The 23,019-nt window shown below is 39.4% G+C and overlaps 2 protein-coding genes across 6 annotated transcripts in view; one reads left to right on the top strand and one right to left on the bottom strand.

The window, feature by feature from the left end:
- rbfox1 (RNA binding fox-1 homolog 1) overlaps positions 1 to 1,784 on the bottom strand; it is a 291,777-nt gene extending 289,993 nt beyond the window's left edge. For 2 of the 4 annotated variants that reach the window (XR_014030470.1, XM_081370506.1), the window contains exon 1: positions 1,709 to 1,727. The gene's annotated coding sequence lies outside the window, so the exon portion shown is untranslated. Of the gene's footprint in view, positions 1 to 1,708 lie in introns of all 4 variants that reach the window. The other 2 variants (XR_014030469.1, XM_081370504.1) reach the window with 2 other exon arrangements.
- septin12 (septin 12) overlaps positions 1,640 to 23,019 on the top strand; it is a 63,517-nt gene continuing 42,137 nt past the window's right edge. The window contains exons 1-2 of one of the 2 annotated variants that reach the window (XM_081370477.1): positions 1,640 to 2,109; positions 11,474 to 12,784. In XM_081370477.1, coding sequence (XP_081226603.1) covers positions 2,052 to 2,109; positions 11,474 to 12,784 — 1,369 coding nt within the window. In that variant the 5' untranslated portion in view covers positions 1,640 to 2,051. The remainder of the gene's footprint in view (positions 2,110 to 11,473; positions 12,785 to 23,019) is intronic. The other variant, XM_081370478.1, reaches the window with a different exon arrangement.

Here is a 23,019-nt window from a genome sequence, read left to right as displayed (position 1 = left end):
TACCAAAGCCCAGAAACTCTTGCCTAGCCAGGACCTGTCTGTCTGAATATTAAAGACTACATGACATTAATCCCTAGCACACAACTCTCAAATGGCTAATGAGGGCCACTGAGGATCACTGTCTGGCTCCTCCGCATGGACGCTCAAATGTGAGTCTGGGAACCCAGTCACATGGTCACTCTCAGTCTCCCTCCACTTTTAATTGCCACATTTCCTGTTTCTGATATAAATAAATCCCCCTATCTCTTGAAAATAAGCAGCAAAATCAAAGTAGGTCGTGGAAGATGAAAGGAATTCTCAGTTATCCTTCAGATGAGGGGCTCTCCACAATGGATTAAACCTTCTGAAGCCGTTTCCTGATCTAAGACTTATTGTTATACTGTTACATCTGAGTATAATTGCATTGCTAGAATTCAGTTTTAAAATAGGGGGATTATAAAACAAGTCAGTGTTACTACAAACACAAGACAAAAATATACATTTCACTTGTTCTTCATCACACTGAAGTGAACATGGCCCTCTGGACTTAACAATTACCCACAGAACGATGAGGGGTCAATACATGTGTTAATCCAGGACAGGGAAGTCCCTAAATCACCCTCTCAAAGCAAATTATACCTAGACCAGTCACATCTTACATTCATAAAAGCAAACAGAGAGACACACACACACACACATAATAAACACGAAAATACATTATTACTATATAAAAAATTTGGGGTCAGTAAGAAATTAATTACTTTTATTCAGAAAGGATCAATTAAATTGATCAAAAGTTTCAAAAATTTCAAAATAAATATATTTTTTTAATCATTCTATTCATCAAGGAATAAAATAATAATAATAATAATAATAATAATAATAATAATAAAAAGTACCATAGCATGATTTCCACAAAAATATGAACTGTTTCAACTATAATAATACTTCAGCACCAAAACAGCATATCTGAATGATTTCTGAAGGATCATGAGACACTGAAGACTGATGTAATTGTGATGGCTGCTGAAAATTCAGCTTTGCCAACACAGGAAATTACATTTGAAAATATATTAAAATAGAAAACATTTATTTTATATTGTTATTTTCAAATACATTATATATGATATAGTTTTCACAAAGGGTTATATCTCAGCAACTACAAGGCTTTCACACACAAAAAAAGTCCAATTACACAAGTGTGTTTTCTCCGGCATATATGTTGTCAAGACAGGAGTGTTTTGGGGTCAGGCTGTCACAAAACGTGTTTTATTCAATATTATACATCTAAAATTCATTACAATATTGGTTGGCCAAAGAAATAATATTTCAGTGTTATATTTGCCGTTTCGTTAATTGTTTTACTGTTTAATTTTGAGTAGCCTACAGAACTTCTAATGACAGGCGCCATTGTAACAACCTGCAGGCAAACGCCAACCTAACCTAAACATTTTTCTCAATTTACTTGAGGAAACCCGTAAACAAGCGGTGGTCTGAGCTGATGGCGTACGTTCTGGATGAATCGATTACAAATCTTAAGTCCTTGCTGCTCCACATTCAAAGTGTTTCATTGATAATAATCGGCTTCTCAAGAAATCCACTTAGACTGAATCCCTCCCTCATCTCTCATGAGATAAGGACAAAGAGTCGTCTACTTTTGGGGGCACGCATGTTCCCCACACACAAAACAAACAGAAGAAGCAAACGAAGGGGGACTTTATATACTTGCCTTTTCCAGGTGTAGCCGCAGGGTGGGGTGAAAGGTGGGGAGGTACTTTACCCACCACTCTTTTCGGGAGGGGGGCAGGACTTACGAGGAGGAGGAGGAGGTTTATCAGATGGTTTGTCTGCTTTTGAGTCTCTATTGAATCTGACGTTCAGCTCTGCGCTCTCAAATGAGAAACGACTCCCACCAAAATCGCAACTTTTTTTGTTGCATCACAAGCCCAAAAATCGTCGGATAAACTTTGGTCGGCTTGACATTTTTTAAAGAGGTTTTGTGCTGGTTTTGCATTGTTTATTTCTTGTGATTGCGTGCAACTGAATCTGGAAGTTTTCCTTGGACTGAAGTCATGATGTCAGATATCTCTGTTAATGATCATCTGGAGGGGATATTGTCTGATTTCGAGGGTAAGTGCATTCATTCTATAGTGATTTATGGGGTTGTGGGAAACTTTTGCAAGTGTAGATTATTTAAAATAAATAAAGTCTATAAAAAACTTTTTTATAAATAACTTTTTTTCACCACGTGTATGTAGGTAGAATAATAAATATGTAAATGGATACCTTAATAAGAAGAACATATTTTTATTTTAGAACTTTTTAAATTTATATTTTAGTCTATTTTGCACATTTACTGCTGATTATGGGATGAGTATGAAAGTGTATTTGATGTCTTATTAGAAAGTTGTTAGAAAGGCAGTACTTTGTAAAAAGCCTGACACCATTCCACTGTTGTTCTGCTGCAAGTATCTTAGTAGCCTATCTTAGCATCCAAATCTCATCTTTTTACACTACACAGTGTCAAGAAGCATCTCCACAACCCCCACCACAGCCGTGTCCACTATTGAATCTGACACATTTCTCAGGAAGAGAGGCACCCTTTTCCAATAGATCCGTCATGGACGGACACAGCGGGAACTGGAGAACAATAGTTTCTCTCAGTGTTTAGACAGGTGCTGATGTGAAGAGGAAAAACAAATTAGTTCAAGCACTCAGAATAAAGCACCATCTATTATTATATTTATGTGCTACGTGGAGACAGTTGTGGGCTAAATACTGTCTGAGGAAGAGCTTTAGCTGCCTTGGTAAAGTTGTGGAGTGGTTTGTCTGGTAGATGCTTCAGCAGAAAATCATTCTTGAGAAGACTGTGGCAATTACACTTGATGACAGGGAAAATTGAGGTGTCTTTTGCTAAGCAGTAAACAAATATGTTCACTGGGTGTGTTCCTTCCAGAACTGAAATAGAACGACAGTTCTCAATGTTTCACCAATGCGTTAAACAAAATCACTTGACATGCCTTGATTTCTGTCAGTTGCACCCAACTTTTATTAATCTTTTAAAAAGTACTATGACTTGAGACAAGGCAACATTGGATTTAATTAGAAGATTGGATCATCGCCATCCATGTCCCTTTAAGTATAGATGTGAAGGCATAGTGTTCTTAGCTTTGGCCGTTACAGTTTTCTCAAATTCATACAGGCCATGTGATTCCTAGTAGCAGATGCCACAAGAGAGATATTACATTCTTTCAGCTTCACCTCAAACCAGCAAATAGGGTCATTTCCGAACAAGCGACCAGTGTGCCGCCATGTGCTTGAGTGAAGATAGACAGAACCGCTGTTCATGTTGAGGAAAACGCCTGTTGGAATGTTGTGGGACGTATAGGGAGATCCTTGGCTCTTTCATATGGCCATTTGTGGCCGAGTGACTGTGAAACGTATTCATCCATTTCTTATCAGTAGAAGTTTAATTGTAGGCATGAACTTTCGTGATCCATAGAGATGTCTGTTCAGCGGGTGACGACGGATGCATTTCCTGTAAATGTGAATGTGTGGAAATGAGGGAAAGGCAACCCCCCCCCCCCCCCCCAAAAAAAAGAAAAGAAAAAAAACAACAACTTTCTGTTGTGTCATTTGAGACTGACCCATTAGAAATGGCATATGCTGTATCTTGAGGCTACATTTTTGATCAAGCAGGGCCAGGGTCATGTGCTCTTGAATAATGGTACTGATTCACTAAAGTTTAGATTAAAACAAAAGACGTTGGTGTTCATTGCTTTTTCATCCTGTACATTCCTTGTAGCATTATGGGAGTCATAGAATAAAGATTGAGGAGAAATCGGGGCCCTGGTAAAGCCTTATGGTTTAAGGAAGGCTAAGCTTTAAGGATTGTGTGAAATATCTATGTACTGTGTCTATGTATGTGTGTATGAGCACTACTGGGGAGGAAAAAAATTGGACCGTGCCAAGTTAAGTTTTGAATTTTGAAGTATATAATATTACTCAACATGACACACAAACTGACCTTGAACTTCAACTCTAGAAATGTGCAATTTAAGGAAAGACTTACTTGACCTTCTGATGTCATTTTGAGATGTTATCTGTTCTTTCTGCTATAGAAAATACCACTTCACAAAATAGTTGTCCAAATAGTGTCTGTTCAAGCTTACACTATGTAATGTCATACCATGCCATATGTTACCCGTTTACTGGACAATATATGTGGAATCTAACCACAGCTAGCTCCAGTATTATTCATACATAGGATTCATAGTATGGATAATATATATATATATATATGTATGTGTGTGTGTGTGTGTGTATATATGTATGTATGTATGTGTATATATATATATATATATATATATATTATCTTTTAATAATTTTCCTAATTTATTTATTATTTTTTTCAAATGAAGTTCATGTAAACAGTGGCACCAAGCTTTTTGATGTTGCATTTTGTTATGTCAGTCATAGATATTTAATGTATGATTGCGCTAGATTGGGGGCAATTACAGTAACGTGCCTCTTTTTATCTTGGCTGCATCTCAAAGACTCCTATGTGCACATACCTTCTAAATCCGCCATTTGGCTGTCTCTTTCTATCTAAGGTCAGCCATGGTTTGTTATTCCTAGGAACCGGTCTTCTCAGAACTAAGCATATGTACCAGAGGGTGTTGCATTAATTGACCTTTGTTTACCCTTTGATCATTATTTATAAAGAGGTACTTATCGTTTTTGAGATATTTCCCTTAGATCAGATTCTACAAAAAGCTGCCAAGTTAAAATTAGAAAGACACAGGAATCTGGGAGAACACAAAGTGGCTCAGGCATGTTTCTATGTAATTGCCTGACAGCTGATACCACACATTGAGTATATGTGGACTGAAGCAAATCAAATACCATTATCAGCCATGCATTCCTTTTTTTAACTATTTATTACAATTTGGAACATTAAATACCAAATCTGAAATGGTAATGAAAACACACTGGTGTTGAATGGCACATGTGGTTATACTGGATCATTATGATGGAGGAACTAAATTCAACTCAGGCTAAAAAGGTGTATTAGAGAGTATCTGTGGCTGTATGAAAGTTTTTCATGGCCCCCGGGTGGTGTAAATGCAGTGCCTTATTCACATCGCTGCAGTGCTGAAAATGGCGGCTCGGAATTCAGCTTCCAGATGTGCCTTAGCAGAGGTGGTCGGAACAACGTCTGAGCTATGTGCTTAGGGTGGTGTTTCAAGGGGTCGTCTGAGAATACCTGTGAGGAATGTGATGGTGGGGGATGGAAAACCACAACAGGCCCAGGCTTGCCCCCCCCCCCCCACACACACACACACACCACACCCCCCCAATCACAGTATACTCTCCCTCCCTAAAACTTTCCCTCAAAGGGCTATCTGATTAGGAAAGAACCCACATTTATTACTCTGGAAATATTGTCTGTTGCTGATTATCTTCATGTGATTAACAGAAATGCCATGGGTATATACACATCCATCAGAGACTGTGTGGTGTCCCCTTTACCTCCCCCACCTTTCTTGTTTACTTCTCAAACATCCCCAGGTCTTTCTCTGTTTGCCTTGCAGCCCCACACCATAGACATTAGGTCCAAAGTAGCATGGCAGCTAGTGTCATAAAATCATGAACTGCATGATCCTGAATATATGGCCCTGTTTACACTTGGTATTAAGATGCGTTTTGCCTGATCGGAATTGGATCACAAGTAGACTAGGTAGACACACCCGTTTACACCTGGCTTTCAACCACTTCTGTACTGATTTCTTCGAGGGGAGGGTCTATGAGTGGTTAAATGTAGTTTTTTTCAGATATTTCGATCTGATGGACAAAATAAGCAAAATAAGGAGACAACGTAAAAAGATACAGAGAGCACCTGCTTTCGTTTCTGCTTTTAGAAATCAGGAAGGGTGAGAGAACATTGTGCTTAGTATGTTTTTCGTCTTCAAACCAAACTTGGGTCTCCAGCCAACAAAGTTTAAATCCCGTCTGGCTAGCGCGCTTCTCATAATGTTTATGCATTAAGTCAGTAGGTGGAGAGCAGGCGGTCTTTTTTGGCTGTTCAAACGCATTTGACCACATGAGCATCTACACTACGAAAGCAATCCGGTCGATTGCGTTTATGACTACCTCTGGAAGTGGTCAAAAGTGTACAAGCTCGAAAAAAGTTTTTGACCCCCCTTTACACCTGTATTTATGTGAATGCACAGCACACATAAGGAAACATCTCTTTTATTCTTCCACATGCTGATTCTTTTATAAGTGGTCAGAGATATATTGACAAACCACAATTCAAGTCGTCACCTTCATTTATACAGCGCTTTTTACGAAAAAGATTGTTTCAAAGCAGCTTTACAGTGATAATAGGAAATTAATGTAATAGAGATTTTTTTGGCTGTACAGCAGCTCTAGAAGAAATTAATTGTCCAGCTTAAGTAAGTTTTTGATTAATTAATTTTCCGTAACAAAAAATCATTGGTTATTAACTTGGGGCCACTTACACAACACCGTTTTCAACTGAAAACAGAACTTTTAAAGCATTCTGGCCAATCATTTACACGACAAGTGTTTTTGTGGCCTGAGAATGCAAACTTTGAATTGAAATAGGTTTCAAAGTGCAGGTTTTTGAAAACGATACCGTTATAATCTCTGTGTAAACTTGGCATGCACATACACATTACGTGTTTAGTCTATAGGCATGTGCATTTCAATGCACACCTCTATGACTGTCTTTCTTTTGTGGAAAATGAGCAAAGATATTTTGTCTATGTAACAAGGTTAGATGTTGTGGGAAGAAGGAGGCGGGAACCGGCGAACATTCAACAGCTTTAATAATAAAATACAATTTTCCAATACAAAATTAAAGTAAAGACAGCAGCCCCTCACGGATGACTGCTGTCACATATAACAAAACACAACATAAAATCCAGGCCTGGCCTCTCTCGCTCTTCACTGTCGTCGCTCCTCCTTTTATGCTTCCGCTCCTCCGTGAGAGATACGAGACCGGTGCGTCATGCAGGTGTCGCTCATCATCAATCACGCCACTGGCCTCGCATCGTTCTCTCAGTCTGTTTTTTTCTTTCTTGTCCATACTATGAAAGACAATGAAGTGCAATGTTGTTTTGGATCAAATTGACTTTCATTGTATGGACAAGAACAGTTGAAAATTGAAATGTTCTTTGTGTTTCACAGAAGAAAGGAATGCATACAGGTTTGGAGTTTTGACAGAATTTTAATTTTGGTTGAACTATCCCTTTTGATCATATTTCAGAAACCAATGGGTTTATTTAGCCCATGAGTCCATCAAATGTTTACCCAGGGGCCAAACATTCCCAAGCTGTATTGAACATGGTTAACAGGAAATTAAAAAGGGCCCAAAATGTCCTTAATGAAGGAATTTCAACAAATTTTTCCACAGGAAGCATAAAATCATCACAGGAGGAATTGACATCCATCCCGTTTCCCAAAGAGCCATAACATGCAGCAAACAGTCTTGATCCAGAGGAGAGACAAGGCTTAGCCGCGAGGAAAAAGGGAGCAGAGAGAAGGAGCTTCTCAGGTTCCTCTCTTTTATCAGATTGTTCAGGCATTGTGCTTCTCCATGTGTTAACAGAGAGGATTAAACTGCAGCAAAGCTGAGAGAAAGAATATTGAACAGCGCAGAGATGGTGCGCTCTGCTGCCAGTGTAATTATTTCCTGAGCGTTTGACAGGGTGCCAGTAATTACCTGATACCAGCCCCTTTTTATCTCTGTCAAAGGGTAGTACAAGTTTACACTTGCATGTGCTGCACCGTAAAAAAAAAGAAAAAAAAAGAAGCTGTTTGACTGTGCCACTTGGTTTGCTGTCCCTCCCTCACTTTGTGTCTTTTATTTCGGTTTCCAAACCTGTAGTCAGTTAAAGTAGTGCATACTTCTTTGCTAAAGTGCACTTCTCCATCACTTGATTCCCATTGTGAGAGTACACACTATGGTGTTCTCATATTAAATGACTTCTGGGGTGCTACAGACTAACACATTGTGTGTAGCAGCGATGCACAGGCGGCCTTACCAAGGTACTTGCTGCTGAAATTCGATTAGGTCTAAACTTTCACAGCTGTGCGGATGATGATGGGCGAGCTGAAACAAAGGGTCTGTGGTCTCCTCACTGTAAAAGAGGTGGCTGTTCCTGCGTAAAAATCTGATTTCATTTAGTGCCTGTAGTCTTCTTGACTAATTGGTAGCATACCATACAGGAAGACAGGCAGCCTCGGCTTCAGCCCTGCCCCCTGCCGGGCGAAGATAAAATCAGAGCTGCTGGGCGAGATGCTATGATAGCTTCACACTGATATCGGCTTGTTTATACAAGCCAGCACCTGAAGAGGATTGAAAATCTTAGCTTTGCCTCTGACATCCTGTCAGGGTACCAGGGTTTTTCTTTTTGAGATGCCAAAGATGGCATGTAAGCTGTGATAGTCTGCAATTACAATCACCTCATGACATCACACCCTAGGCAGATCCAATTGTCATCACATGGCACAATGGTGTCTACATGAAATACTCAAGTTGCCACTTCTAATTGGGTCTGCCACAGTGCCGTTAGGACAGTTGTACTGTTCGCCACTGGAATTCTCAGTCATGGTGAAGGGCTGTTGTAATCCAAGCCTTCAGCCCCTGACACTGTGTCTTTGAATTGGCCCTTTGTGCTGGAGAAAAAGCCACTGCCTTTCACAAAGGGAAAAGGTCGGAAAGCACTGTTTGCTGTCGGCTTTGTGTTGCAGCTTCTGAGAATGAGGGGATTATACAGTGTCACTACAATTTACATGCTCCAGGTGTAGACTTACCATTCAGCCCCACAAGAGACTGTTTCCACTGTCTTCTTGTATCTAACATTTCCTCAGCACATGTTTTCAATTTAGAAAAAATTGAATGATGCTTTAAAAGTTGATGTAGGGGTGACATGAAGATCTTCACAATTTTTACATCGCAATCTATGTCATGCGGATTTTGATGCAGCTGGTATTTAAAATTGTATTTTTAATTAATATTTGCAAAAATCATACCTAATCAGTATGTTTTTTTTTCTAGTAAAAAAAAAAATGAATAAAAATTTAATTTAAAAGAATAACATTTACTTGAGGAGAAAAAATACTACTGTAATATATCTAGTCTTAAGTATATTTATAATTACAGTATAATATATTATCTGAATTATTTTCTTCTTTCGGATCATCAGTGATGTTTGTGCTGTGTACAAACATTTCTGTCTACCTAACCTACTTGTCCAGAAGACTTACAAAACATAACCTTGATGCTAGAATAAAGCATATTTGTTCACAGTTGTTATGTCACCCTCAAAGCAAGATTGCACAGACACCAGTGTAATTATGGCTTGGCCCATCAAAAACTGTCTGACTGGCATCTATTCAGTGAGGGCTCCTGGCTGCCCTCACCGTCAAGTAGGGTTGGGAATCATAAGAAATTTTCCGGTTCCGATTCCACCAAACGGTTTCGGATTCGGTTCCAGTTCCCATTCAATAAAAATTATTTAAAACAATTAATAAAAACTAGTAGTGAGGGAAAAATGCACAATCCTTTTTGTGTTTATTTCTTATACTTGTCAAATGAGTTTAACAGACTGGTAATGTCAACAAATTCAACATATTATTTAGCAATTTATGCAAAAATAATTAATTTTTCTGATGGAAAATAAACATTTCTGCATTTTCTTGGAGAATTTGGGACCTCTCCTAGCTTATTGCATCTCCTGCAATGGAGAATACCATCTCAGAAAGGGTAGAATATGCTTGAACACACATGTAAGAAACAGACAGGTGAAACAGAATATTTTTAAAATCGGTTTGAATGATTGATTCATAAAGACTTCACTTATTTCATTGCTGGATGAATCGGCACTCTATCGCTTAATAAACAGAACTGTATGCGTCTTGCGGAAGAACATTGTAGCCGGAGCTACTTCTCTCTGTATATGTCTATGACGAGTCACGCAGGTACTGGGATACTCTGCAGCGGTGCCGACCTGATCGATGTAAAGTAGTCAGAGTATAAATGCTTATTACCGGCTGATTCCGGTGATTCAGGATAAGACAAAAACACGATTTGAAAAAAGGCATTCATGATGTACTCGCTCATTATATAAATTTTGTAAATTCTGAACACAAAAAAGTTACGGATTGCAGCTTTAACAGACATCTTTATGAATGTTTTGAAGCATCAGATGTAATCGATACACTCGTTATTTAAAGTGACTTTCAAAAGGTGATTTACTCTATTTTGGTTTCTACCGTAGACATCAGTGTTTATATTTGAACTATAAACTTTTATCTTAGTGCTTCTGTGATCATTTGAATATTTGTAACACAGAAATATCGATACTGTGTGATTGAAAAGACTGAAAGTAAAACTGTTTCATATATATTGACAACTGCTCTTTCTGGGCCAGTGACAGCGCAAACAGATTTGAATGTTCCGGTGTCAAGTTTTTTGAAGATTGCGTGGATGTTTGAATCGAGATCTTTTAAAGTCCGCGTGAACCGGAAGTTGCAAACGACTTTTCTCCAGTGTTGTGACGTATTTCCCAGTGAAAAGGAATATTGAACAGAGGGCAGGGTTTTACTCTAGCACTCCTCCTCTCCATCTCTGCTCATAACAGACTAACGGTTTGAGGGGAGTGGTTAAGCGTTTCCCAAACCAAGCCGTCAAACCTACGTCATCAGGGAAGGTCCTCCAATGCAGAGGGGAGGGGCATTTTCAGATTTTGATTAAAGATTACGAAGCCAAAAATTTTTTTTGTGTGGATTGACTTGCATGGATGAATTGTTCACCACAAACCGATCAATTTAGGCAAACAAAGTAAATATGGTCAATTTTGATTTCATGTGGACTTTAAAGATTAATCGTGCAGCTCTACTGTCTTTATACTCTCTCTCTGCGTTGATATCTGAGGCAAAACATATATGAGTAGCACAAGGGCTTTTCAGTGCATTCATTACTATTTTAATATTCATGAGAATATTCAAATTCTATTAAAGGATAAGCTTCCAGCACTTCGCCCACACACATCACACCAGAACTGTCTTCGGAACCGATTCTTATTGTGTTTTTTTTTTTTTAAAAAAACACTAGCCTAACGGTTCTGGATAAGAACCGATTCTCGGTTCCCAACCCTACCGTCAAGTGTTTTCAAGTTTTGTGCCTCTTTCAATAAAATACAGGAAATGACTGTCCTATCTGATTTATAATTTGTATAATCCAAAACTTTGATGTATTATCAGTATTATCACAAATTTAGAAATATTACCTGGAAAATTATAGGGTATAGTGTTTTTGGATTATAGCCTATAATTATAGCCTTTTTTTTTAGGTATAATTTAACTTACCTCATTTTATGCTATGTCAGTTATTTATTGAGCCTTCAAGAGTGTCTTTTAACACTGAAAATTAATCAAATTTGTGTCCTCTTTCCTTATACAGCTTTGAAGAGGTCCTTTGATATCGATGACGTTAATGAGATCCCCACATTCTCCCCCACATCTTCTGTCACATCACCAATCAGCCCGAGTGCAATCCTCAACAAGTCAAATGATGTGAGGAGTCCAGGGAACCAGGTGTCTCCTCCCTACCGCTCCAGGATTAGTATCAGCTGCAGTCCTGCCCAGAGCCCTGTTATGAGAAATAGGATGGTGTCCAGTCTCTCCTTCAACCGAGGGATATTGGAAAAGCCCACTATCAATGCCAACTCTGGGATCAACCGAGCGGCCTCTTTTCAAAACAAATTTAACCCCAATGGCTTCATTTCATCTTCAGGTCCAGGAAGTGACAACGACAGTCTCCATAGCTCCTCTTCCAGTCTGGAGTATCAGGCCTCTTCTAAACTCTACTCCTACACAAGCCCTCCCCAGAGTCCTCTTGGTGTTGGGGAATTCAAGGCCCAACGTTTAGGCAGCCCAGCACTGAAGAAGTTCTCCTCCCATGGGAATATGTTCCATTCAGAGCTGGAGGGTCCTCTGGTCATCCCAACTGAACCAATGGGTATTAGCCATGGCTCCATGCCTTCTCTGGACCTCCAGATGGAGACTTCAGGAATGAGACGAGTGATTTCTCCTGGATCACGATTCACCAATACAGGTCCACAGTGGAGCACAAGTCCCCATAATATCCAGAACAGCAGTACCTTTGCAAGGGACTCCTCTCTCAACAACCAGTCTCCTAGACCTAAAGATCCAGTGCGCCTCAACAAGTTCCCTCTTGACCTTGACAACCTAGTCTTCAAGTCTCAGATGGAATCTCCGGGAGCACCTAAACCACCTCCAAGATTCCACACATTATCCAACAGTCCTATTGTCTCTGCAAGTCCCTCTGCATCCATCAGCAGCTTGGACAGCACCGACCTACCCCTGGCCCACAACAACAATAACAACATCATCGAAAAGAGAGAGCCCATCACTCCTTCTGGAGCTATCCCAGTACCCAATATCAGCGAATCTCCTGTGCTGCTGTCTCCAGCCCAGACTCTTCAGTTCAATGTAGTCTCTAAGCCCCAAGTGGTCCAGGTGGCCCCTGCCTCTCCTTCCCCATCAGGAGAGATGGAGATCAGCAATGATATTGATCAGGACGATATCCATGCCAAAGAAAGCGTGGGTTCCATATTACAGCGGATTGCCTCTTTCTCCAGAGTGGAGACTAAGTTGCCAGTGTTTGATCCAAGTCTGGTCATCCCCCCAAGTAATGGCATCAAGAAAGACTCACCAACAATACAACGCAAGGAGCTCAAGAGATCTGAAGGTGAGATACAGTGTCCTTAATATTTCAGTTCAGGCCTTAATTGCTAATTATTAAAGTTGACTGGAAGAACTGGGTCAGTGCCCCTGGTGGTTATGCTAGATGTCAGAAAAGGATATTCTATTGGTTGTGCACTTAAAATGGGAGGTATGCCCTTTACAAAGAATTTTATTAGTTAAGTAAACAGAACGATGTGGGTCTAAAGGCAGCACTTTATTTGAAGTGCTGCTGTCATCACAGCTGTCTTTCCGCACCTTACTGACATACTGTAGAGAAAAGGGTGATGGGAGAGAAGAAAAAAGACACAAAAAAGAGGAATTCCTGGCATATCAACAAACGGTGATAACAGTTCAGTGGAGTCTGTCATCACTGCCTACCCAGTAAAGTGATCCCTGGCAGACATAGCTAAGTCGAACGGTGCCAGAGGCTACAGAATCATACCTTTACACAGTTAAATTTCTCAGGTGTGTCAATCTCTGCTACAATGATCTCAACCCAATCCAGAGACGCCTACGTTACTTACCATTGGGATTAGAGCAATCCAGACAGGGCTTGGAGTCTTGGCACTAGTATTATGTTCTTATGTATGGCTTTACATAGCAATTGACATTTGACAATAATGAATTCAGAACTGAGGCTTAGTGATATCAAAGGGATCAGGTTGGAAAGCATATATAGTTCATAGTATGGTTGGGCGATGTCTACCAAATTGGCATCAGACGATGTCTACAGTAAAACATTGCAATGGACGATGACATCGGGGGGTTGCTTTTGAGCATTAAGCACTGTTAATATGGCATGCGTCTGGAGAACGAGAGAATACGCACAAAGCTGAAAGGGCTTGAATGAAGCGCATTTGGCTTAGGTAAAACTATAGAGGATATAGCACTGAAATATCATTGCCACAAACTATCTTCAGTCCTTGTGGTGTGATCCACACCGCTGTTTTGATGTGCTGCTCACTTCGCTAAACACTAAACAATTATTAATTTTGCAGATGCAAAGCGACTTAAAAAATCAAATCATCATAGTGATGATTGTTAATATGTATGTATAAGTATGTTAATCCAAATTCAGCCCTCATCTTAAAAAAAAGAAAAGAAAAAAAGCCAGATGACAAGAGTTGCTAAGGCAGGATTGGTAAGTAGTGGTTTTAAGGGGGGGGGGGGGGGGGGGGCTTACTGAAAGATCAGTTGCCACAAAGATGCCAATACTTAAAATGTAAAGAAAAAGCTTGTACAGAAATGTAGTTGATACAGGGCCGGCCCACAGAATAGGCGGAATAGGCAAACGCTATGTGTGGCAAAATAAATGAATGAGTGATAATTTTTTTTTTTTTTTTACTAATACTATTTATTTGAAATATTTCCAAATAAAGCAAAAACCTCCACAAAACTTAACTATGTCCTACGACTCATCCCGGTCTACCGCATCAATCTTCTCCCGCCCAGCGAGTGCTTGAAGTGCATCAGAAATAGAGCGCGCTGTCAGTTTACTGTTGGGAATTTGTTGTTGCCTCTTGCCGCATTCAATGTAGACAGCATTGCTTTCGTTTGAGGGTGCTCAACACACTCAAGCACCCCTGTAGAAGTGGGCCTGGCCACTCGCACCAAGTGTAGACACGGTGAAAGTTACCTGATTGTGACAGATGGCCGAATTTACATGACATTATAAATTAGCATTATAGTCTGCCAGCGTCAAAAAGAAGAAGAGAAGAGGAAAACAGGGATAAAGACAGATGAACTGATGAACAGTTTATCTAATTACATAGTTGTAAGATACTATAATGTTCGCTAATTAATGGCAGTTATTTTTACCTTAAACTTTATGCAAACAGCTGCTCTGGGTTCTCCAGAGGCCCCAGACAGTGTGCTTTTGTAACAATCATGTTTTTTAGAAGCATGTACTATCACTTTTTTATTAATGTTTTTACTCTACAGTTGTGCAGTTTTGGGGGATATATGGCATTTTTAAAATTGATTTGCCAAAAATAGTAATGATATTTATATATGGGTTTATTTAAGATAGCAACATTTTATGTAAAATTCACATTATAGAAGATCTACATTTCTCAGTTTCATTCATGGTGAAAACATGAAACGTGCCATAGTTTAGTGGAAGATTGCTTCCACTAAATGTATATGTATATTACATTTTTATATATTACCACTTTTATATATATGTATATATAAATATATAATAATATGGTGACGTGTTCATGTTGGATTCACATAAATGCCAATTTGTTTCATATAACTGTGGTGTACCACAAACTGTAATGAATTTTGACATATTTCGGACAAAAATACATGTTGGGAAACCTGTGGGTTTGATTTAGTCTGACCAGAAATGAGTTAAGGATTTTTCATCTCCACATGTTGTATATTTGCCTCCTTCTGTTGTTTTTCCCTTCGTCTTCATTTCCTGGGGTCATGTTGCAGAGAGGAGAGGGGTGCATTTCCTGACCCGAGAAAACAGAGAGCATTGAACTGGAGGAAATCAGTGGGCGCCTACAACTGTGTTTAGACACAGATCCTACTTGTATAGCTTATTTAGCAGCGCTAGTTGTGCATCTCACGAGTAAGCTAACATCAGGGTGGGCGTCTTAACATCTGCACAGATCTCAGGCAGCCAGCCCCCACGCTGAAACATCTCTGAAACATAAACATGACTTCATTTACCAAGTGATTTATAATTTCCAGTGTCAGTAAGTGTGGCAAAATGGATGCTGCCCCAGGCTTGTACCTCAGGCTGAAATGTGTTGTTTGCTGTTTGTCAGATGGTTGAGCTGTAAAGGCTGCGCTGATAGGTTCGGATGAAACCAGCTTCCCAATGGTTGCAACAGTGGAAGTCTGGGATGTGGGTGCTGTTTATGTCATGCTATCTGCTTCAGGCAGTGTTTTTCAGCGGTTCTGTGGTGTCTTGTTTTCTTTTCTTTCTTTTTTTTCCCCTCAAAATATCTGGGCGCAGTGCGTACGGATGTAGCCCTTTCACAAAGCCAATGGGAAATACCCGCCCGTGTTTTCATCATGTTCCATGTGCATTATGACTTGTTTTACTTTTTGAAATGGAGGTATATTTAGGCTTCACGTCATCCACCCATCATTGAGCTATATGTAGGCCCTTTGCACTGTTTCCTGTGATAACAAGGAAAGAGATCATTCACTGTTGAGGCCAAACACATGACATGCTCCCAACTGCGTTTATAGCTTTTCTCCTGGGACAACAGGATTTGTCAGTTAATTTATGCTGTCAGCAAAGATGCTAATGTCAATGCCATAAGCTATCATATGGGGTTATCATGATGACTTGAAGTACGTTAAGATTTTTATTTATTTAATTTTTTTACTAATTCTTGTAACGAATCCACTGGAGGCGAGTTGCAGAACCAAAGTGCAGTTTAATTTTCAGTTTAATTCAATTTAAATATCAATGTAGTGAGATCTACGTTTTTTTAATCAGTTTTATATTGATAAACATGACACAATATAACATCACGACTACATGAAAAGAGATTTTACAGGGGTTTTTTTTATAGATTTTACAGATTTGTGAACATTAGTGCAACTGAAGGTGTGAGAATAAACACAAAACACATGTGACCGTTGTCATGCGGTGGATTCGGCCAATCGGTGGTTTGGTATGTTGCTTAATTATTATACATTAAAAAAAATATATACATCTTATTATACATTTGTTTGTGCTATTTTGTAGTAGACTACTTATGACTGAAAACAATTTGAGCAGATCTTGATGAGTTCTACTCTTCTTGTTCCTTGTATTAATTGACGTCTAACACTAATATAGACATATAGAAAGTCTTGTAAAATCAGCCATCATGTTACAACTGGCTGTAAAAAAAAAAGTTAAGCGCTAAGAGTTTGCTAGTAAAAAAAAAAACATTACAAAAACAGCCAAAGGGCCGTCCTCTGCTCTCTTCTTGTAACAGAGAGAGAGAGAGAGAGAGAGAGAGAGAGAGAGAGAGAGAGAGAGAGAGAGAGAAATCATCTTTGAAGCTGCTCATAAATACAGCAAGACCTCCTGAACAGACAACTGATTCTCTTCTGAAACTGCCACAGCTACTTATGTGGTAAAATAAAGCATGTCTGCTGATGTGCTGATGAGTTGCGTTTCTATTCATCACAATGACCTTAGAAGTTCCTCACATATCCGGAGTGTAAAATTCCATTAACCTTGCTATTTCTTCATTTCAGTCAAAGTGCTGCTTTCTGCATTTTTCACAGTATTGAAATCCAGTCAAAATGAAAAAGATTATTTCCATATAAGTCTCTCTCTTCTTTCTCCCCCCAATTCCTAGGTCTTGGCTTCATGTCTCCACTTGTCTGATGAAGGCTGAAAGCTCTTTGGTCCCTTTTACAGCACAATTTATTCTGGATCTAATGACAATGATTTAGGGAATAAATTCTTCCCAAGCAGATGTTTAAGGCCACCCTCCCATTATCCCCTCCAGCTTAGAGAAAGAACAAGAGAATGCTTGGCTTTATAGAAGTTTATCTCCTTTCTTTGAGTTAAACAGTGTAGTTACTTTATCAATTTCTGTGTTTCTGAAAAGACAGAAAGTTCAGAGAGCAGAAGTGAAATGTTGTACAGTCAATAGAGTGCAAGTTCATTTTTAAGAATCTAGGAAATAATTCCTATATAGTGTTAGCTTCTTTTTTCATTTCTTTTTTAAAGGCTGTTTATGGTCAATGCTTGGTGCCATTTTCAGTCATATCACAGCTTATTTTGTATTGAGAAGGAAATGTGTTTCCTTAGCAGATAAGACAACATTAACAAGCAGCAGTATTCTTATCTTAGGCCCATTGAGGTGGGTCAGTGATGGGATTGACTCGCCTGTTTACCGGAACCTGGTGCTTTTCTCTGAGAAAGATTTGGATGTCTTCTCCCTGTTTAGCATAATTTAGCTTGCTGTCATTGATGATTTATTACCCGTGCACGCTGTCTGAGGCACTGGAGAGATGAGCACTGTTTATGGGTTTCACTGGCATTGTGTGTGTGTGTGTGTGTGTGTGTGTGTGTGTGTGTATTGCCATTCCATAACAACCCAGTATTTAGTCATGAGGAGCTTTTACAAATTACCATAGAAACCTTCAGGTGCTCTGTAATGCTTACTTAACATGTAAAGGTATTTCAGTTAAACACGATGGCACTCATTTCCATGAGAGGAAAATATGGCCCTCTGGATCACATTTGACCTCATCTAAACCTCTGAGCAAGCAAAGTCAATGATGATAACTGAAGGACAAGCTTTTAAATATAATGTTTGGCCTCACATTCATCTGTTCCAGTTAAAAAAATGATAAATATGGAAATCCATATTTTAGGGAGAAATTGGTTGATATATCAGGTCTTCCTGTTTAAGGCATGAAGATTAAACTCAATCTACTGCCACAGAATTCTGCATAAAGCTCCAGAGATGTCACATGCACATCTTTCACAATATTCTAAAGACCCCCTGCCCCCTTGCAAGGGTGCTTATGAAATATTTTGGCTAGTTTCATAATGATCTGAGCTGCTTTATGCTTTACTATACCATTAATTGCATAATACTTTTAGTTCTAGGAAAGCACCAATATTCCAATTCTGGCTGATATCGATAGACTGGTAATTGTCTTCATGTTAGTCAATTTGTCTTAATAAATTAAAAATAAAAAGCTAAAAATCAATTATTTTAATTTTAAAGTTAATTTAGACATCACAACATTATGAAAAATCAATATTCATGTTAAAGGGGCATTCCACCCATTTGAACATTGTTTTTTATTTAAAGTGGGTCATATATGTAGTCGAAATGTAAAATAAATTTTGAATTTGGTGCCTTCGTGACCGAGGAAAGACAAAAAATAACTTCAGGACGCATTTGTATGAAAGACAACAACTCCCACAATGCACCACATTGCACAGCTCCGCAAGCCACTCCCACTAATCCAGAACAGCGCATATCTGCCTATAAGAGAAATCACTCTTCCGTCTACAAGGCTAGCTACCACCAGAGCTTGAAATTCATTTCACATTCACACAAAATGTCTAGTTAGTTGGTGAACTCATTAGTGCATTACTCCTCGTTTGTATTTCTTTCGAAAAGATGAATTATTGCATGGTACCTGGATGTTCAGTCAGACAAACGTCCGTGTCCTCGTCTGATTCAGAGATTTCGTCCAGGAGAAATTGTCATCGTTGAAATTCTTTGCCGCAGACGGACTCTATCTCTGTGTTCGTAGCGGTTCGTAGTTGCATAGTGAGATCACCGGCGGCACCAGTCCGCCCTAACTCGAGCCAGTCCGGGCTCCTCGTCCGCGGCAGGCAGGTCTTCTGCCTCGGCTGCTCTTCGCTATAATGCGGCTTGTAAAGGTAGCCACAAACACCTGATTCAAGCATCAGACTTCCGAAATCCTCTTCTTCTATATCATATTGAGCACTCTCCTCCGCTATTGTCATAACTGTACATCTGTCTCCACAGCGCCTGTTAGCTTAGCTTCAAACAAGATGGAGGATATTGCTTTCAGTTTCAGAGAGTAAAGTCCCACCCACTGATCTGTAATAGGTCTGTAGCGTGAGCGGGTCCCGCCCCCTGGGAAAGATGAGGAACGAGTGTCTGTAGTCTCAACAGAAATCCCCCCCTCTTACACTTCCTCCTACAATGACGCAAAATGACGATTTTTGCGTCATTGTAGGAGGAAGTGTAAGAGGTAAATAACGGATTTCTCCCGTCTCAGGGGAAAATGAGAGAGTGGTGCACGACCATTCAATAGTATGACTGGGTTTCTAACAATGCAAAGCTTAATGCAAATGGGTGGAGTGTCCCTTTAAGAATTGCTAAAGGTTACATTTACCATTGTTATTAAATGATTAGTGTTTTTAAAGATTAGCTTTAACGGTGAAGTTTGTACGTTTTTTTTATGTTAAAATACATTCTCTTAACCCAGTTAATTGTTCATTGACTACTATTCTATTAGTATGCCATGGGTTTATCTCCTCAAAAAGCGTAAACATTGAGCCCCCCTGGCACCATCTAAACCAGAGGTCTTCAACCTGCTGTCCCGCAAAGTTTATTTCCAACCTGCTTCAGTTCACCTGACCTGTGATTTTTCAAGCGACCCTGAAGAGCCTGATTAGCTTGTTCAGGTCTGTTTTTTTAGGGTTGTAGCTGAACTCTGCAGGGCAGTGGGTCACCAAGAGCAGAGTTGAAGACATAGGATCTAAAAACATTGAGAGCAGTCCGCTCAGATCTTTACAGTATAATTTTTTAAAGAAACTAATGCTTTTATTTAGCAAGGATGCATTAAATTGAAAATGACAGTAAAGACATTTTATGCTAGGGCATTTTATAACTGCTTTTTTGATTGTGTTGAACATTTAGATAAAAATAAATGGCATCATGGTGACCCACAGGCTTGCCCTCCGTGTTGATGTGAATGAGTTCAGATCAGCAGCCCAGGGGGTTTCATAACTGATACGAGAAATGAGGATGTTTGGGGGGAGAAATAGGTAATTTAATGGGATTAATTAATTCTTAGTGGAAAAATATTTCCACCCTGAGGGAAGTATGCACACATCATGAGTTCAGATGTTCAGTTGTGTTGACGGTCTGTGCGGGGAGCCAGCCTTGTTGAGTTCAACACAACACCGATAACAACACAGGACAGGTTTTATTACCCTGATATTGTGGATGAAAAATGTTCTCTGGGAGTTTTTTTTTACACTTTAGACTGGAGGATCTTTGTTAAATCTGGCCTGCTTCCTAAACAAATAATGCCACAAGTGCTTAAGAGTGACATTATTATACTGACATCGTAGTCCAGCTGTATAGAATTGTGGTTTCAGTATTCATGAATAATTTGAATGAGGTCTCAGTGGAGCAGAAACAAACATGTTTTATGTAGTTTATGTGGATAATCCAGTTTTTGTACCAAAGTTTGTCTTTTCACTAACAAGTAAACTTTCTTTTTGACAGTGTGATCCAACACACAGCTGGTAACCTGATATCTGTTTGCATATGATATGATATATGTTGTCCATTAACGAGTTGTATATTGTCTCTCTCAGCCAATCTGCTAATGGGCTGTGCACACAGCTCATTCCAAACATGTGACAGGGAGTGAGCACATCATTCAGGTCTTTGGACAGAATTGCTGATTTAGAAAGTGCCAGCAGTAATACATGGCAGCTGGTTTGGGGCGTTTTCGATCTATCTGTTTTTTTTTCCTCTGGCGAACAGGCACCGTGATGGGGTGTGAGGATGAGGGCTCAGCTTGGAGTTTATGATTTAACACGAGGGAAAAAAAACTGTTTCAGCTGAGAATTTACTTCTGAGACTTCATAGGTCTTTTTACAGACAAAGATATAATTAGTCAAGGAATATCAACAATCTGACGGCGAGTGTCCAATATATTTTCCTGGGCTACATACATAAATTGTAATTGTTTTAAAAGGATTTCATTTATGAGAGGTTTCACACCTTGGTAGTGTTGCATAAGAGTGTTAACACTTTCCACTCCAGCATAAAAAAAAGCTGCCAGCCACCACCAGCATTTTTTATCATTTTCACAAAACTTTCATGGCCCTCAGATTATTTTGTTTTATAAATATCTGTGCATTAGGGCTGGGGAAAAAATCGATTTGATTTAAAAATCGAGTTGGTAGGTCAAATCGATTCATATTTTCAAAAAATCGATTTTTTAGATTTTTTTTCTCCCCCTCTTCTATATAGCGTGCAATACTTTGCATTCGCCAAATCTTCCTTCAGGGTTTCCGTAGAACGCTCCCTGCGGCGCAGCCCTCGATGCTTCACGACATGACGACGGGCTAGCATGTTTAATTTTTTAACGGTCCTCCACGACGACGGCGCGCGAGTGAGTGAGTGAGTGAGAGTGAGTGAGAGTGTGTGTTCGCGAGTGAGTGAGTGAGTGAGCGAGTGAGTGTGACTGTGTGTGCGCGCGAGAGTGAGTGTGAGTGTGTGTGTGTGTGTGTGTGTGTGAGAGAGAGAGAGAGAGAGAGAGAGAGAGAGAGAGAGAGAGAGAGAGCTGTATGTGAGCGAGTGAATGAGTGTGTGTGTGTGTGTGTGTGTACTGTAGGCTATGTGAGTGAGCTTGTGTAGCCTATATGTGCGAGTGAATGAGTGTGTGAGACGGCTCGCGATGACTGGTCGTAAAACAACGTGTAGTCTGACATGTTTCTTGTCCACGACATGACAAGATTTTTAGGAGTCAAAATCGTGTAATTTGACAGTGACTATCCTAACAGACAAACAAAAATTTGTTTATGGTGATGCACTTTAATTAAATACAATAAATATATATTTTTAAAATATATTTACAGTTCGCAGTTATCGAATCGAATCGTAAATCGAGTTTTTTATAAAAAAAATCGCAGATTTTTTTAGGGGAAAAAATCGCCCAGCTCTACTGTGCATGCAATATAAAAAAGAACAGAGCCTCTGCTTTAAATTGTATTAATTTTATTGTAGCTTCATGCATTCTTTTTTATCAACACTTGAATGTGGGTAAGTTTATTTAAAAAAGCAACATTTCAAACAAAAAAGCTGAGTGCTCCCTTCTGTATAACAGTGAAAACAAGGATTGCCAGGAATGTCCATAAATGGCAGGGAAGTGTTGTGTGTCATAAATACAAATTCCTTCAATATTCTGTCAATGGCGGGGAAAGAGTTAAGTCGGCATTAATCAGAAGTTGTGCTAGTCTTTTCTTCCCTGTTGTGAAGTATATCTAAGTGAAATGGCTTCTGGAATGATGAAAAAAATGTTGAGCAGGATTTGATTTCATTCTTCAGAAATTGATTGGATCATAGGAAGTTGGGTGTTGCTTACTAATTGGAGGCAGATCTGAATGCCATGCCAGTTTACAGTCAGTTGTGCAGGATATTTAACCCCACTCTCTGCCAAGATTTTTGCTTAAAGGGATACTCCACTTTTTTGGAAATAGGCTCATTTTACAACTCCCCCACAGTTAAACAGTTGAGTCTTACCGTTTTCGAATACATTCAGCTGATCTCTGGGTCTGGCGGTACCACTTTTAGCATAGCTTAGCATAGATCATTGAATCGGACAGGACCATTAGCATCTCTCTCAAGAAAATTACCAAAGATTTTCGATATTTTTCCTATTTAAAACTTGACTCTTCTGTAGTTACATCGTGTACTAAGACCGACGGAAAATGTAAAGTTGCGATTTTCTAGGCTGATATGGCTAGGAACTATACTC

This window comes from Scardinius erythrophthalmus (genome assembly GCF_964197995.2).
Source record: "Scardinius erythrophthalmus genome assembly, chromosome: 1".
Taxonomy (NCBI): Eukaryota; Metazoa; Chordata; class Actinopteri; order Cypriniformes; family Leuciscidae; genus Scardinius; species Scardinius erythrophthalmus.
This window is presented reverse-complemented; position numbering and strand designations above follow the sequence as displayed.